Source organism: Fonsecaea monophora (assembly GCF_001642475.1).
Source record: "Fonsecaea monophora strain CBS 269.37 chromosome Unknown Scaff43, whole genome shotgun sequence".
NCBI classification, from domain to species: Eukaryota; Fungi; Ascomycota; class Eurotiomycetes; order Chaetothyriales; family Herpotrichiellaceae; genus Fonsecaea; species Fonsecaea monophora.
Window position 1 is genome coordinate 156,364 of NW_019173974.1, and position 15,610 is coordinate 171,973.

Consider the following 15,610-nt stretch of genomic DNA (forward strand, 5'->3'; position numbering starts at 1 on the left):
TGCCATCGTAACCAACTCAATACCATCCCGTAATGGTATTAAACGCTCCTGGAGTCCGTCAATATGTCTCACGGTGTTTGTCGTGACCCATTCCACTCCGTGTCCTCCTAGATGGCTCAAAGGCTGTTGCTCCTTCGTATACAGGTACGTCGAGTCGAAAGATCACCGGTCTCGGAAAACCCGATCTATATATCTATGCATATATACCTTCCCCGTCCCTTTGCCGTTTCAGATGCAATATGACATGTTTATACCGAAGTTGAATGTTGAATGTTGAATGGCCGTAGGATGTTCCAGTCCGTCGGGAAAGAAATGGTAGTTTTTTCCCCTTGCGAGTCAACTCAGTCATCGTCGTCATCGTCTTTGCCATCTTTACTCTTCCCCTTGCCACGTTTTTCTTTTCTCTCCAAAGCCTCTTTCCACCGAGCGTTAATTTCCTTTGTGCTGACGTTGGGAAAGACAATGTCGAAGACCTCATCATACCAATCAACCGCATGACCATCAATACCTTCTTTGATTTTCTGTGGTTCGATCAATATTAGCATGGCGTTCCCGGCGATGTGGTCGGGAAGAAACGCGGAAGAGAGAAACATACCTCTGGTAACTCGCACCAATCCCCCCAATTATCCTTTGGAAACAGAATCTTTGTACATCCAGCCCTCCTCGCAGCAACCGTCTTCTCTCTTAATCCGCCTATCCTGAGTACTTTACCTGTAACCGTCAACTCGCCTGTCATTGCTAAGGCGGGGTCGACTTCTTTGTCCATCGCTAGACTCAGCAGAGAAGTCGCCATTGTGATGCCTGCCGAAGGACCATCCTTTTGGACTGCGCCCTCGGGACAATGCAGATGTATTTTGGCGTGGTCGAAGAATGTATTCTCAGGGAATTTCGTCGCCATGACGTGCTTGGCAAACGAGTATGCAATCGACGTCGACTCTTTCATAACTGGTTTGAGATTACCTGTCCGCTCCAGCCCGGGTCGACTGGAAGAAGAAAGAGCTGATTCGAGGATTGATTCGACGTATAATGCCGCACCACCCATGCTTGTCCAGGCTAGACCCATGGCTACACCAGGTGGCGTGGTCTCGTATAGTCGGTCAGCAGTAAAGATAGGCGGGCCGACGTAATCTTTCAAGTTGTCCTTTGTGATCGTAATGTGGACAGAATCTGGGACCGTAAGTGCAATCCGGGGCTTTTCAGTCGTTTCTTGCTCGATCGTTTCCGGGGTGTCTTTGATATCTGACTCGTCCTTTTTGCTCTCTTCAAGGGCAGCTTTGCCCTCTTCCGTCAGGGCCTCTGCTTCGGGGAAGGCTTCTTCACCAAGGTCTTGAACAATCTTCAGTGCCGATTTGCGGTAAACTTTTTCGATTTGCTTTTTGAGATTGCGCACCCCAGATTCCCGGCAATACTTGTTAATAAGCTCTTCGATTGCGGACTCGTCCAAGCTGACGTCTACATCCTTTAATCCAGAAAGTTCTTTCGCCTGTGGCGCAAGGTATCGATCGGCAATCGCTTTCTTCTCGTCCGCGACATAGCCACTGAGTTCAATCAACTCCATTCGGTCGAGGAGGGGTCGGGGAATGGTATCGGTCATGTTGGCCGTACAAACGAAGAGAACTTTGGAGAGATCGACTGGAATGTCCATGTAATGATCCAAGAAACTGGAGTTTTGTTCGGGATCGAGAAGTTCGAGGAGCGCAGACGCCGGATCTCCCTGATGACCGCGACCGATTTTGTCCACTTCATCGATGAGAATCAAGGGGTTCTCGGTTTGGCATTTCTTGAGTGCTTGAATTATCCTTCCCGGCAACGCGCCAACATATGTCCGGCGGTGGCCTTTGATCTCGGCGACATCAGTCAGACCGCCCACACTGAAGCGATAGTACTGCCGGTTTAGCGCCCGAGCAATTGATTTGCCGATAGATGTCTTTCCAACACCAGGAGGCCCGACAAAGCATAAAATCTTCCCTTCCACCGTTCCGCGGAGCTTGCCGACCGCAATAAACTCGAGAATTCGGTCCTTGACATCCTTCAAGCCGTAGTGGTCTTCGTCTAGGACTGTCATAGCGTTTTGGATGCCAAAGTTTTCAGCACTTCTCTGGCCCCAGGGAATCTGGGTAATCCAATCCAGGTAGTTCCTTGTCACATTAAATTCAGATGCCGCAGGCTCCAAATGTGCGAGTTTGTTGAGCTCTTCCTCAAAGACTTTTTTCACAGCTTCAGGCATAGCCAACTTTTGAGCCTTTTCCCGGAACTTTTCCACCAACTTGTCCTTGCCATCAGACTCGATCCCGAGCTCTCTTCGGATGCCCTTCATCTGTTCCATAAGCCAATACTCACGCTGGCGTTTCTGTATCTTGCTCTCAACGTCTTTTGAGATTTTGGATTGTAGTTGCGCATTCATCAGCTCCTTCTTAAGTACGACAAGAGCCTTGTGCAGCCTTTGAGCAACATCCATTGTCTGCAGGACGTCCTGTAATTCTCCGATCTCACCGGCAGAAACTGCCGCTGCAAAGTCGGCTAACTTGGCTGGCTCTTCAAGCACATTGCCCGCGGATTGTGAGACGCTGAAGTCGGAGATCTGATCTCGGAAGAGTTGGTTGAGGCTGGCGACTTCCTTGAATACACTGACAATCTCCGATGTTAGCGCCTTGATTTCACCGCTCTTCTTGTCAAAAGGTAGCTCTGTCATATTTTCCACGTTGACTAGTGAAACAGGAAATTTGCGTAAGAAAGCAGTGGGTTCGTAAACACTCAGTTGTGCAGGTTGGTCCTTGTTAGGTTCCTCGAAGCTTGCCACAACATCGCCCTTGTTGTCTGTGCCATCGGTCTTAGGTTTGGCTTCCTTGACAGTCTGCACTTCGACCACCGAAGCCCCGTCTCCTGTCGTTGATGGGGGCATCAAGGCAGTCATTCGAATTCTTCGGTGTGGGTATAGAACCGCAGTCAAGCTGTGTTCGTCACCGTGCACGGGAAACGCGCTAGTGATTTGAGCAAAGACGCCGACATCGTGGACGTCATCCATCTTCTCAATGATGTCTTTGTCGGCAGCGTCGTCCTTAAAGAGGAATGCACCCACGTAGGGTTGTCCCCTCTTCATCATTTCTGTTATCGCAGCAACGACATTTGGATCTCTGATGGTGATCGCTTTATAGAAACCTGGGAATAGAGGTCGCTTCGCGATGGGGATAGCCATGACCTGTGGGTAGGTCTCTGGAATGGTAGGTTTGGATATCTGTGTGCTCCGGCGCCCACGCCTGCTACCATCGCCCCCAGCACTGGAGCTCTGTCCAGTTCCTGTGCTTGAGTCATTGCCGCTGCCTCCAGCAGCCGCCGGTCGGCCATCGCTCGCAGATTGAGGTATAGGCTGCGGCTCGGCGGGGGGTTTCTTGGCTTCAGCAGCATCTTCTGTCCGTGGCGCGTCATCCAGCTCACTCTCGACTTTATTTTCCTTTGTCTCGGCCTCTTCTTTCTTGGGCAGCGAATCATCCTCTGGAGGCTTGTCTTTCCTGCGAGCAGGATGAGAGGTGAACTGGCGTATTTGTAATCCCCTCTGGGCGGCGATAGACAGGTAACTCGAGGGAGTCAGAGTAGTCGCGGAGGCCGCTAATGAATTTTTCTGCAAAAGCTGTCTCCTGCAGTCTCTACAAATGTGGCGTGAATTGGCCCGGAGTGCGCTCCTCCATGGCAACGTTTGGCCGCGAAGCATGCTCTGTTAGGATCGGACAGCTGCTGCCCAAGTCGGAAAGACAGGAGAATGCAGAGGTACTGGAGAGTGGGAAGGGATTCAGTGGCGGCCAAGTCAGATGCAGGCCACCCAGAACAACGAAGGAGGGGGGAAGGCAGAAGTTGAAGCAGGCAATGGTGCATTGCGAATACTCTGCTTCGCATAATTGCTTTCTTGATATCATCGTATCGGCGATGCTTGGATTGGAAACTCTGCCGAGCAAAAAAGCCGAAAAGCGCCTGGAAGTTTCGAAGCAGGACCAGTCACATCAACTCCACGCATCTTAAAAACCCATCCTGCGATACCTCGCGACTGGCTTCGGCGGACTGCTCGACTCGATGCACTCAAGTCGGTTTTGGTAACATATTCTGAAAACAATTCTCCATGAACCTCGCAGCAGGCCCAGCCGCATGGGCTGGAGCGACTCCGCTTCCCATGCGGACGATTCTAAGGACGGTTCAACGTCCTCGACAACGAAATAACTTTACTCGCAAAGCTCAAACAAGGAGATTCTATGATTCCGCAGCCTTTAAAAGACCGTCAATACAACGATCATCAATATGCTCACGACCGCCGTCGAGTCAAGTCCGACATTTCTCCGCAACCTCGACTTTCCAGGCTATGAAGGATCCTTATGCGACTTTGGGGGTCGGAAAGAATGCTACCGCATCTGAGATCAAGAAAGCATACTACGCTCTAGCGAAGAAATACCACCCGGATACGAACAAAGACCCTAACGCAAAGGAGAAATTCACGGATGCGCAGTCAGCATATGAGCTACTCAACGATCCTCAAAAGAAGGCTACATATGATCAATACGGTGCAGCGGCCTTTGATCAAGGGGCCGGCTTTCATCCCGGCGCGGGGAACCAGCATCCATTTTCCGGAGCTGCTGGAGCGAACCCCTTCTCCGGGTTTGGTGGAGGCTTTGGCGCGGAGTTCAACTTTGAAGATCTTTTTGGCGCATTCACTGGCGGTCGCCGCGGGCGGAGGGCCGGAGGGCCTTTCCAGGAAGAAATTCTGGTGGGGGAGAATATCGAGGTACAAACAAACATATCCTTCATGGACGCTGCAAAGGGTGTGTCCAAAAACATCACCATCACACCTCTTGTACAATGCGGCACCTGTAAAGGCGACGGTTTGAAACCGGGCTCGTCGAGACAGCAATGCAAACGCTGTAATGGGACCGGGACAAGGATCCATGTCATGCAGGCCGGATTTCAGATGGCGTCTTCTTGCGATGCTTGCAGTGGGACTGGAGTCGTTATACCGAGAGGCTCCGAATGTAACACGTGCGCTGGTAATGGAGTGGTCCGCAAGAGAGAAACGGTGGAAGTCGATATCCCGGGTGGAGTGGAGGATGGAATGCGTCTACGAGTGGCCGGTGCCGGTGACTACCCTCCCACCGGAATGTCAGCAAATCCCAAAGCACGAACCCAGCGCGGGGATTTGTACGTCTTCATTCGGGTAGCGCCAGATGCCAGGTTCAGCCGCAACGGGGCCGATATCCTCCATACCGCCTCGATACCTTTGACGACAGCACTACTTGGGGGGGAGGTGGTTGTGCCTACACTGGATGGAGAAGTTAAAGTAAGGGTTGCGACAGGAACATCAACAAATGACAGAATAACACTGCCCGGAATGGGTATGAAGAGACTCGGTGGACGCGGTGCTGGTTCTTCTGGCGACCTCAGGGTAGAGTTCAAAGTTCAGATGCCTAAATATCTGACGGCCAACCAGCGGACTATTATCGAGATGCTAGCTGATGAAATGGGCGACAAGACGGCGAAGAGGATCATGAACTTGGACAAGTACAAGCAGTGAGTGGATCGAAGACTTTAACGAGCAGGCTGTTGACTGATTCCCACAGGGAGCCTGCCAAAGACAGTAAAGCATCGAAACCGTCCAACAAGGCCGCTGATCACAAGAACGAAGGATTCCTCAAATCTACCTGGCATCGACTTACCCACCAGCACGATAATCTCGAGCCGGACAAGCCAGGTAAAGAGAAAGAAGCAGAAGCGCAAGACGAGGATGAGCCGAAGAAGGCATCCGGGTCCGGTTGATTTCGTTCGCATTGACTTTTGAATGCTACAATACCCATCTCCTGCATTCTCACGATGCATAGCGACGGCGATAGACTTTGACCTCCAGCGAGGTTTTCCGACTTACATATTGCTTGGGGTGGACGTTTTTGAAAGAGTCTACTGTGCTGTATATGTGCGTGTGTACACTGGTGGTGTGTTCGATTAGGCTCAAAACTCCCATCTATTTGTACAATTACTGGTGCTGCTTGGAAACCCAAGAGCATGCCAAAAAGTTTTTTGATATAGCAATGACCTTCTATGCGACCGTAGGAGTCGGCTAACCATGATATGGCGCCCAGAGAGTACCTGATAAATCTCGTATAACGCGAATGAGACCTCCAGTTCCTTACGAGGCTGCCTGACCGATACTGCCGAGTGGGTCTTGGACTCGCATCACTCGTTGCGGGACGTCGATCAATCAACTTCATCCGCATTGCCCTGCATGCGTCGACATATCTCCAGAGTCGCCTCGCCTAGCCATCGCACCTAGACCGTCTGACCGTTCGAGACTGAATTATCTGATTGCAGTTGTGTCCTTCGATGCGTTAATTCATACCCTCCCACTACCTTGATCTCCCTCGTCCCTCTCTCCCCGAAACATACCCCCCACCACCGTCAAGATGGTGCAAGCGCCCATGATATCTTGCCCGCTCAAGACCACATCGGAGGTGAGCTGGGTCGAACCACTATCCCAGTATATACGCACGAGCTATGGAGACGACCCCAGCAAATATGTCGAAGAGATTGGAACGTTGAATAGGTTACGGCAAGACATGAGGGGCGCAGGCGCCGACTCGGCATCTGGGAGAGACTTACTCTACAGATACTATGGACAACTAGAGCTGCTGGACCTCCGGTTCCCCATCGATGAAGCGCACATCAAGATTTCTTTTCAGTGGTTTGATGCCTTTACGCGCGCCGCCACATCGCAGTACTCATTGGCCTTTGAGAAGGCCTCTGTCATCTTCAACATAGCCGCGGTCTTGTCCTGTCATGCAACCGCCCAGAATCGGTCAGAGGACAAGGATCTCAAGACAGCCTATCACTCGTTCCAAGCATCTGCAGGCATGTTCACCTACATTAACGAGAACTTCCTCCATGCGCCCTCCACCGATTTAAATCGAGACACCATTAAAACCCTCATCAATATTGTTCTCGGCCAAGCGCAGGAAGTGTTTATGGAAAAACAAGTCCGTGACGGAAAGAAACCAGCACTCCTGGCCAAACTTGCTGCACAAGCGCAATTTCTGTATAGCCAGGCGAAGGAGGGTCTTGAATCCGATCATGCACGAGGGGTGTTTGAGTCTTCTTGGTTGAAGTTGATCCAGGTTAAAGCATTACACTTCTCTTCGCTGGCGGAGTACTATCAGGCTTTGGCAGAGGAGGAGACGAATCAACAGGGATCTGCAGTTGCGCGTTTACAACTGGCAGAGAAGTCAAGCAAGCAGGCTTACTCACTCGCAAAGGCCTTTCCTTCGTCACCGTCCTCTGCTTCAAATCTCGGGTCTGACACCGCTTCAACGCTACAGTCAATCACCCGGAGACAGATGGAGAGTGTACAAGAGAAGCTGGTTGCTTCAGTCAAAGACAATGATTTCATATACCATCAGACCGTTCCACCAGAAGCGTCCTTGGCCCCCGTCACAAAACTCCCGGCGGCAAAGGCCATCCCCCTCTCCGAGCTATATCAAGGTCAGGATATCCAAAGGATCATCGGGCCAGACATCTTTCAGAAAATTGTCCCCATTTCAGTCACAGAATCAGCAAGTATGTACGACGAAGAGAAGGCGAAGTTGATTCGATCCGAGGCGGAGAAGGTTGAACAAGCAAATGGAGAGATGGCTGCCAGTCTCGACTACCTCAAGCTGCCCAATAGTCTCAATGTCTTGAAGGGCGGGCTCGAACAAGAAATGGGTGTAGACAGGGAATTTGAACAGTGGTGTCAAGAACTGGCGAACCAGCAACCTTTTACAGCAGCTTTTGAACAATTGCAGAGAGACAAGCAGAGCGTGTTGGATAGTTTGGCTAAAAGCACGAAACAACTGGACATGGAGGAGAGCGTGTGCGAGAAGATGCGATCCAAGTATGGAGCCGATTGGACCCAGCAACCGAGTTCGAGGTTAACGTCGACACTGAGAGCGGATATCAAGAGCTACCGTGACACGGTGGATGAGGCTGCAAACAGTGACGCGCAGCTTTTCTCGACAGCGCGGCAGTATGAAAGTGATTTTGAAGAGATGCGTAACGCAGGCGAACGTGGCGAGGCCGACATTCTGTATCAACAGGCGTTGATTAGGGCTGGGTCTGGGACAAAACACAGAGCCAAAGACGCAGACGAAGGCACGCTTCTCGACGAGGACTACGGGGAGGGAGGTTTGTCCATTGCAGACCAGATCGCCAAAGTGGAAGATCTTTTACGGAAACTCAATCTCGTGAAACGCGAACGAATGCAGGTCCTGAAAGATTTGAAGGAGAAAGTCCACACCGACGACATATCAAATGTGCTCATCCTGAACAAAAAGGCCATCGCGAACCAAGAGAATCAGTTGTTCCAAGCCGAGCTCGAGAAGTTCCGCTCTCACCAAAATCGGCTCATCTCGACCGTCCACAAACAGTCTTCGTTATTGAAAGAATTGACCAAGACATACGGTGATTTGCTGCAAGACAAGCGAGTGCGGTCAGACCAGCAGAGGTACGATGCCGTACAAAAGGGCAAGAACAGTGTTATGAGCAAGTATCGAAGAGTCTTCAATGCGCACGAGGACCTGGCTCAGGGACTTATGCGTGCACAAGGCTTCTACAGCGAGATGAAGGAAAGCGTCGACAGTCTAGAGAAGAACGTTGATTCCTTCGTCAGCAATCGCCGAGCAGAGGGAGCGCAACTGCTTCATCAAATCGAACAGGCGAAAAACAGTTCGGCGGATGGTCAGGCTGCTGCCGAGCAAAAGAGAATGCAAGAGTTGATGAACCGCTTGTCGATGGAACCCAAGGCGACGTCGCCCTCGCAATCAGACCCTCCTGCTCTTCCTCCTCTACCACCCATAACGGCTTCCAGATCGCCGGCACCAGTTTCACCAACACACCCTACCACAAACGCCGACCCACGCTTTACGATTCCTCCCCGTCATTCGCCGGCCCCCGTTATACCCAATGGATATTCAAATCAATTCCAGCCTCCTTCGCAGCCGACGAACCCGTCGCCGATTGAATCTCAGCACGCCTTTGCTCAAGGGGCAGCTGCACCGCTTTCCTCTGGTTATAATCCCATGGCTTACCCTTCGAGGTCGGTGACATCACCGAACCAGCAGCAGGCTTCCTATGGCTTCTCCCCAATCACCTCACCTCCGCCTGGTTCCATGAATACATATTTCCCACCAGCTGGCCAAAATCACCAACCATTGGCATTCACTTCCCCAAGCCACCAGTATTCTCAATATGCCTTTCCCCTCCAACCAGGCGCGCCTCCGCCAGCTGCACCTTATCAAACTCCTTCGCCGCATCCACAGGGACCCCAATCCCAAGCACCCTACCAGCAACAACAGCCTTATCAACCCTCGCCGTCCCCATATAATATGCCCCAGAACTACGTCCCTCCCCCTCCACCCCCTGGCCCTCCTGGCGGGGGCTCAACAACACAATACCCTCCAAACCCTTCTGGTGTTTGGGCCAGTGGACCGGGCGGGTACGCGAACTATACACATCCCGCCAGATATGGGCAACCGAGTCAGCAGCAAGGCCAAAGTCAGGGTCAAGGACAGACGCAGCAGGCACAAGTTGGGAGTGGGCAAAATGTTGGAGGACAGGAGCAGGATCCGTGGGCTGGATTAAGTGCATGGAAGTAGACGGGCTGAGGTATTGGAATGCTGTAGACAAACATATGCTGGGGACACGAACATGACGGTTACGAGGGCTCGTCATGGGATAGAGAGCACGCAATCATGAGAGAGACTGAACTTGAATGGAGATGTAAGATGTGGGCTACACAGCAGAATTTAGGCTCTCCGTGCTAGACATGTTACATCGATTGTGCAAATGCATATGGCATGAGAGGGAAAAAAAGTGAACCTTTCCCTGCCATACTAGCTACGAACCGGTCTTGAAGGCGGTAAGATCTACGAGTACGAGGTTCGTCTTTGGAGATATTGTCCGCCAGTGCATGCTTCTGCGTGCTTCTGCGTGCGTCTGAGGCATGCCGTTTCTAAAAATGACAGAAAGGATAAGGGGAAAGGAGATAAGGGTAGAGTAGGGAAGTCGATTGCGAAGAAAAAGAACAAGAAATGGTCACGGCCCTTCGCAGGTAGCATGTAGCCTCTCCTCCTCCAGCACCACCTGAAAGGGTCCTATCCCGACATGGCATGATGTGTTGGAAGTGAGGGGAGGCAAGGACTTTGGACTTTGATCATGTGTGTGCGATCAACCTCTGTGAGTGATCCACTAGCACGACTGGGTAGCCCGATGACATTACGTACCTACCATCCAACAACTACTCCGTACGAAGTACATCAATGTTGCATAATCGGCCCAGCCAGCCTTCTTGGGTGGGACCTTTGACTTTGTAGGGAAATCAATCGGTTGCCGCTCGCGGGCGTGACGAGCTCAACTAACATCTTGTGTGGTTGGGGTGGGAAGGATGAACGAGTACCTTTTGAGACAAAAATAAACACCCCACAGGATGGGAAGGGCGAAGCAAACGAAATGTGGAATGTGGCTTGAGGTGGCGCTGTGTCTGTGTCTGTCACATCAAAACCACCAGCGTAGCCTGGCTGCTGCGGACATCCGATGTGCGAATGCGTAGCCAGGAAATGGTGATGGTGACGGTGATGATGAGTGCCTCTGGCCCAAAAAATCGCGGAGGAGGCGGTAGAACATCCCTACGATCCCTGCAAGATCGTGTACAGAAACAGAAACATGAACAGAATATGGGAGTGTGGAAATCAGTGCTTTTACAAGGGGTCTCGTTTTGGCCTACTCGTACTCGTAGGGAGTGAGTGAGTCGGTCATTTGCTGTTGGTCCTGGTCTCAAGGGTTCGAAAAGCATGAGTTCTGAAGCTGGTTAAGTTGTCTGTCCAGTCCTGTTTGAAGTCCTGCATGGCGGGCGAGACTGTGACAGGGTCTCAAGTGCCCATTGCCCACGGCCTGGTAAGCAGCCAGGGAAGTCCTTGAACAGTGAGAAATGGGAAATAATCTCCAGCGTGAGGCTGATCTGGTCTCCAAGCATCCCGAAAGCAACGACGAGCGTACCCCGACACACCTCCTCCTACCTACCTACAGGCATGTAGGTAGAACGCACATTTCTGCGTCCCCTCGTAAGATTGGGTCCCTTTGCATTTTTGTTTCCAGCCAAGCTCAGGAAGCGGATATCGAGTCCAGGGAATGGAGCGAGCTCATGACAGACCGGCGTTCCTCAGCATACGAGGGGAGATGTGTGCTTGGTTTGTAATGGGTTGCCCAGGGTTTGAGAATGCGGAGTTGACCATGAATCACGGGAGAAATTGCATTTGGACTGCCCGTGGCGGTTGAAGTCTCGCATGCAGACGTACATACGGTTCGCTCGTCGTCGTCCAAGTGCCAGGGAGCTGTCTCCGGTGGTGTCGTGATGCAGGTGGAGAGGATTTCCACCCGTACCCGGCATCTTCAAAACGCCACTCGCTTGAATGGATAGAACTATTTCGTGATATCGTGCGCCGGAACCACCATCCGTAGGGTACTTAGCAGGGTGTATGGGGCCATGCGCAGTGCTTTTGCTTCACCGACAACTGTTTCACACCTCACTCGCCTTTTGGTTTGTCGCACGAAGAAGCCATGACGCAAGGGTGGAAATCCGTCAATCCCAACGGTTTCCCTCAAGGTCGTATCTGTAGGTCAGGAGTAGCAAGGTATTACGGCCGGGAATGAACTGTTCCGACTCGGGCAGCCGGAAGCAGATCCTCATGTCTGAAAAAACCTGGGGTAACAGGGAGAGAAGTACCCCTTGGCCCATTCCCGATCAAGGACAAAGAGGCAAATAGGAGTAGGAAGGATACACCATGTCGAGCTGACCGAGCCCAAGGATGTGCGCGGAAGTCCTTCCTACAAGCATACGAGATTTCAATCGAATGGATAGACCATGACGACAGAAGGCAGGGATCGGGGGATAAGTGTCGGTGATTGGAACCTGTAAAGGGTTATTGGATCCTCTTCCCCACAAGACTTTAAAATGGAAAAGTCCGAGCAGCTTGCTCCGAAGCCCTTGGGGTATAGTATCATATAATATGGGGAAAATTGTGGGCAGCGACTCGCTGACACAAAATGCGGAGAGTGAGCAACTGACTGACTGAAGCGTCTGTAACCTTGTGAGCATTGGCGATCGCCGCACACCCTCTTTAGCACCGGAGGGTGGGGGAGGAGACATACACAGAGAGAGTGGAATTATGTCGCGATCAGAAAGCAGGGCGACTGTAGCATTTGGAGCCTGACGCGGACCCGCCACGATCAACGCATCCTTGCATCCTTTGACATGGAAGAGGCTGCGCAAATGCACGTCCACCAAGGAAAAGTGACAGTCAGTCGTAGTCCACCCTCTGACACCTGTTTGCTGCTGACCAACAACTCAACAATCTTCGGGCGAATGGGACCCCCGAAGAGGAGCCCGCAGACCAGGTATTCGCAGATGTGAAGTTGCCGACGTGTCCAGGATCAGAGACTGTCTGTCAAATGTTTGCACTTTTGCCTCCACGCCATGTTTGTCATGGACTTGGCCGTGAACGCTCATAGGTGACGGATGCGCTGGGGGACTTTCAGCTGCAGGCGTGGGTCGTCATTGGCCTGGGTGGCTGGCCGGCTGGCTGTTGTCGACCACCTGAACAAGAACGCCATGTATTTCGATATCACAAATCTGGGCGAGACAACAAGGTATGTGCCTGTCATCACTGTGACAAGGCCACTGTCGATCTCCCCTCTCACCGCAAATCCCCCTTGACCTTGCCTAAAGCCTGCCCAGCGATGAGTAGCAAACAACTTGAAGCACAGCCCCGGTATTGGTGGTTCCCCTGAGAAGTCACTAATACGAGGTGCTGAGAGACATGTGAGAGGCTGAGCCGAGGACTCAAAGCCCATGCCTTAGTCACGGCTACCCTCGTCTATGCCCTGTGCACGTCGGGTGATCGGCTTCTTATTGAGACAAGCAGTTCTTGTACCTCATAGTGACGGGCAAAACATGCGAACATTATGGGGGAGACTAGGCACCTGCCACAAGCTTCGCCAATCCACGCAGCCCTTCGCAGCCCCCAACATGCAGGACTTGACATGTGGTGAAGTGGCGCGGGTTAGGCCTGCCTCCCAAGAGGGCATCTTCTGCTCCTTTCAATAACATGTTGTCAGCGCATGTGCAATCAGCAAGGATCGGGGTACGAAATGATTCCGTGGGAGGAGTTTAGCTCAATAGGGTAATGTCAAGATAAGGAACGACTTCGTAGTCTGTCGGTTGACTTCGGCCAGCCAAATGCCCTCGAGGTACTCGGTACTGGTATTTCTCCCCGTAACAAGTGGTCGGCTCGGCTTACCCATTTCCATCAAGACAGAGCAAAAGGGGGAGGGGCGGCAGATGTCAACCTTCCCCCAGAAAGGCCAAGGTAAGAAAGATAATCAGGCTCTTTGAAAACCCCCATTAGGGCCTGGAAACTCCCACTCAGATACGAGCGCTCTGGGTGGTGGGGCGTGGCGCCCGTGAAGCTTGCAGGAACACGAATGCCGCATTCTCCGCCATTTGCGGGCGATCGGTGCATGAAGTTAGATTTGTGTGGGGGAGAACGACGACAAAATCGCGGAAAGCGCGGGCTCATGTACCGAGTAGACACTGCACCCGCCTCGTTCAACTCGTCCCTGGACCGTCCCCAGTCACCGTGTGTCACAATCCCGAAACAATTTCCGACTCTTTTGCACATCTCTTACACGAGGCCAGATCTTTTGCTAGTGGCGGGCGAAAAGTGCGGACAACACATGTACCTCGTCCGAAGGCATTCTCTCAGGGGAAAAGGAGGAGGGAAAGGAGGAGGATTGGCGCTGAGACATGTCAGAAGCGATGACAGGTGTCAACCACTGATGTCTTTTGTCTTGACCGCTGTGAGACATTGGTGTGTGGACAAATTCCGAACGCAGCCGCTGGCGGGACTGGCTTGCGTGAGGCGATTGGAGATTGCAGAGTTGACTGAGAGTGAAGATATCTCATAGCATTCCGTAGGTAGTCGTTAGACTCGTAGCATGATGGGCTCAGGCCATGTTCCGGTCTCGGTATAGAGGGCTTCGCAGGCTCGATAGGCTGAATGGGTTTTCAAAACACCGTGTGTCTGACCATCTTCTCCACAGTTACGTCCATCTCATCTCGATCGACACTGTAGGCCTGGTCCAGTTGAAAATCGCCCGAGCATATACCCTCGGCTCACTCTGCAAGCATCAGCACGACAAGGTTTGGCTGGTAACATTGAAATTTCTCTGGTCAGAAAGTCATTAGTCGTCGTTGCGTCAGTTGGACTGACTTGCGTGACCCTCGGGTTCCTGTCAGTCTACGAGTAGCGACGGAATGGATCGGCCGGTCGGAACCGGCAATACGGTAAATGTATTCCGCACCGAGCCAAGGTTGCAGCGGATGTGTAACTCGTCCAGTCCAGAATTGTTCGCCATCTCGCAAGATGCAAAGGCTAGATCGCACCTTGACCGACGCTGCCTCCGCATTCTTTTCGAGTCTTGAGTGACACAGGCTGGGGACTCCGCGATTGCCACCTCCCCGGCTTCGGGTTGCTTGTCTGGGGAGCAATCGAACCACGGGATCCAGTTTGGGTCCCAATGTTGGACAAGCTGCGAGAACCTCGTGTCTGCCTCCAAATTTCGTTGAGGGTAGGAATTTGGCCCATGGCTCGGTCGCCTTCAGCTGGTCTGATCACGACTCACCCATCCGCATCAGCCCTGCATAGTGTGGGGGGAGAAACATGCTCTTAGACAGGTTGTTGCAACGAGAACAGCCACAGGAGGGTGTCTCCGTCCCAATAGTTTCTGAGGCAAAGCAAAGATGCTGCTGAGTCCGGTGGTCCGCTCACTTGTTCTGCTCACTCGTGACAGTTGTGCCATCCATCCCCCACCACCGAGTACCCCATTGATCATGTGTGTGAATCTGGATTCCCTCGAGTATGAAGATCAGAGCCCTTCCTCTTCTCGCCCCTTGACATACTGTCAGGCTTCTACCTGAAATGAGTCCGGAGTTTCGAACAGCGTCCATGGCTGTGGTAATGAACAAGGCGCTAGGCTGCACCGTGACTCATCTGACTAGAATTCCCGGACGACGCGGAGACGACTTTGTGGGGGGTCCGTCGGGTACTTCGTTCTAGAGGTTGGACCAGAGTAATAAAATGCTGGAATTGCAAGGGTGCGTGCAATTTGAACGATTAGCTGAATGCATTATCAGATTCAGTCAGGCCTTGACCCGGGAGAGTCTCTTGGCTCGTCCATGGCGGCCTTGTTCGCAGGGCCCAAGTCCGGGAAGAAGGCCACACAACCACAGGCAAGTCGAACCAAATCAAGAGCTAGAAAATGTTTAGCATTCGTAAGGTTGAACTGGCTATCTCAAAATTACACATGTAAACAGGGGATTGGCTGCTCAAAACTCTAGGAGCGCACGTTTGCCAGGCTTGATACCCATCATACCATACATCCCTTCACCGATAAAACACCACTCTATTTGGGCGCATTCGTGCGGCGCAGTACCACCTTGGTTGTCCGTATCCGTCTATAACCTGCTCCTCGCTGTGATATCGTTCTCCAATTC

At 52.1% G+C, this 15,610-nt stretch overlaps 3 protein-coding genes across 3 annotated transcripts; 2 read left to right on the forward strand and 1 right to left on the reverse strand.

The window, feature by feature from the left end:
* Positions 1–341: 341 nt before the first annotated feature.
* AYO21_06316 (hypothetical protein) lies at positions 342–3,686 on the reverse strand (the record flags this gene model as incomplete). Its single annotated transcript, XM_022656277.1, has 3 exons — positions 342–521; positions 596–3,575; positions 3,649–3,686. 3 exons carry the CDS (start codon positions 3,684–3,686, stop codon positions 342–344), a joined length of 3,198 nt encoding a protein of 1,065 aa, XP_022511440.1.
* Positions 3,687–4,111: 425 nt separating this feature from the next.
* AYO21_06317 (chaperone DnaJ) lies at positions 4,112–5,793 on the forward strand (the record flags this gene model as incomplete). The annotated part of the gene is made up of 2 exons (XM_022656278.1): positions 4,112–5,547; positions 5,598–5,793. 2 exons carry the CDS (start codon positions 4,112–4,114, stop codon positions 5,791–5,793), a joined length of 1,632 nt encoding a protein of 543 aa, XP_022511441.1.
* Positions 5,794–6,434: 641 nt separating this feature from the next.
* AYO21_06318 (hypothetical protein) lies at positions 6,435–9,656 on the forward strand (the record flags this gene model as incomplete). The annotated part of the gene is made up of 1 exon (XM_022656279.1): positions 6,435–9,656. The coding sequence occupies one exon, from the start codon at positions 6,435–6,437 to the stop codon at positions 9,654–9,656; it is 3,222 nt and encodes a 1,073-aa protein (XP_022511442.1).
* Positions 9,657–15,610: the final 5,954 nt, after the last annotated feature.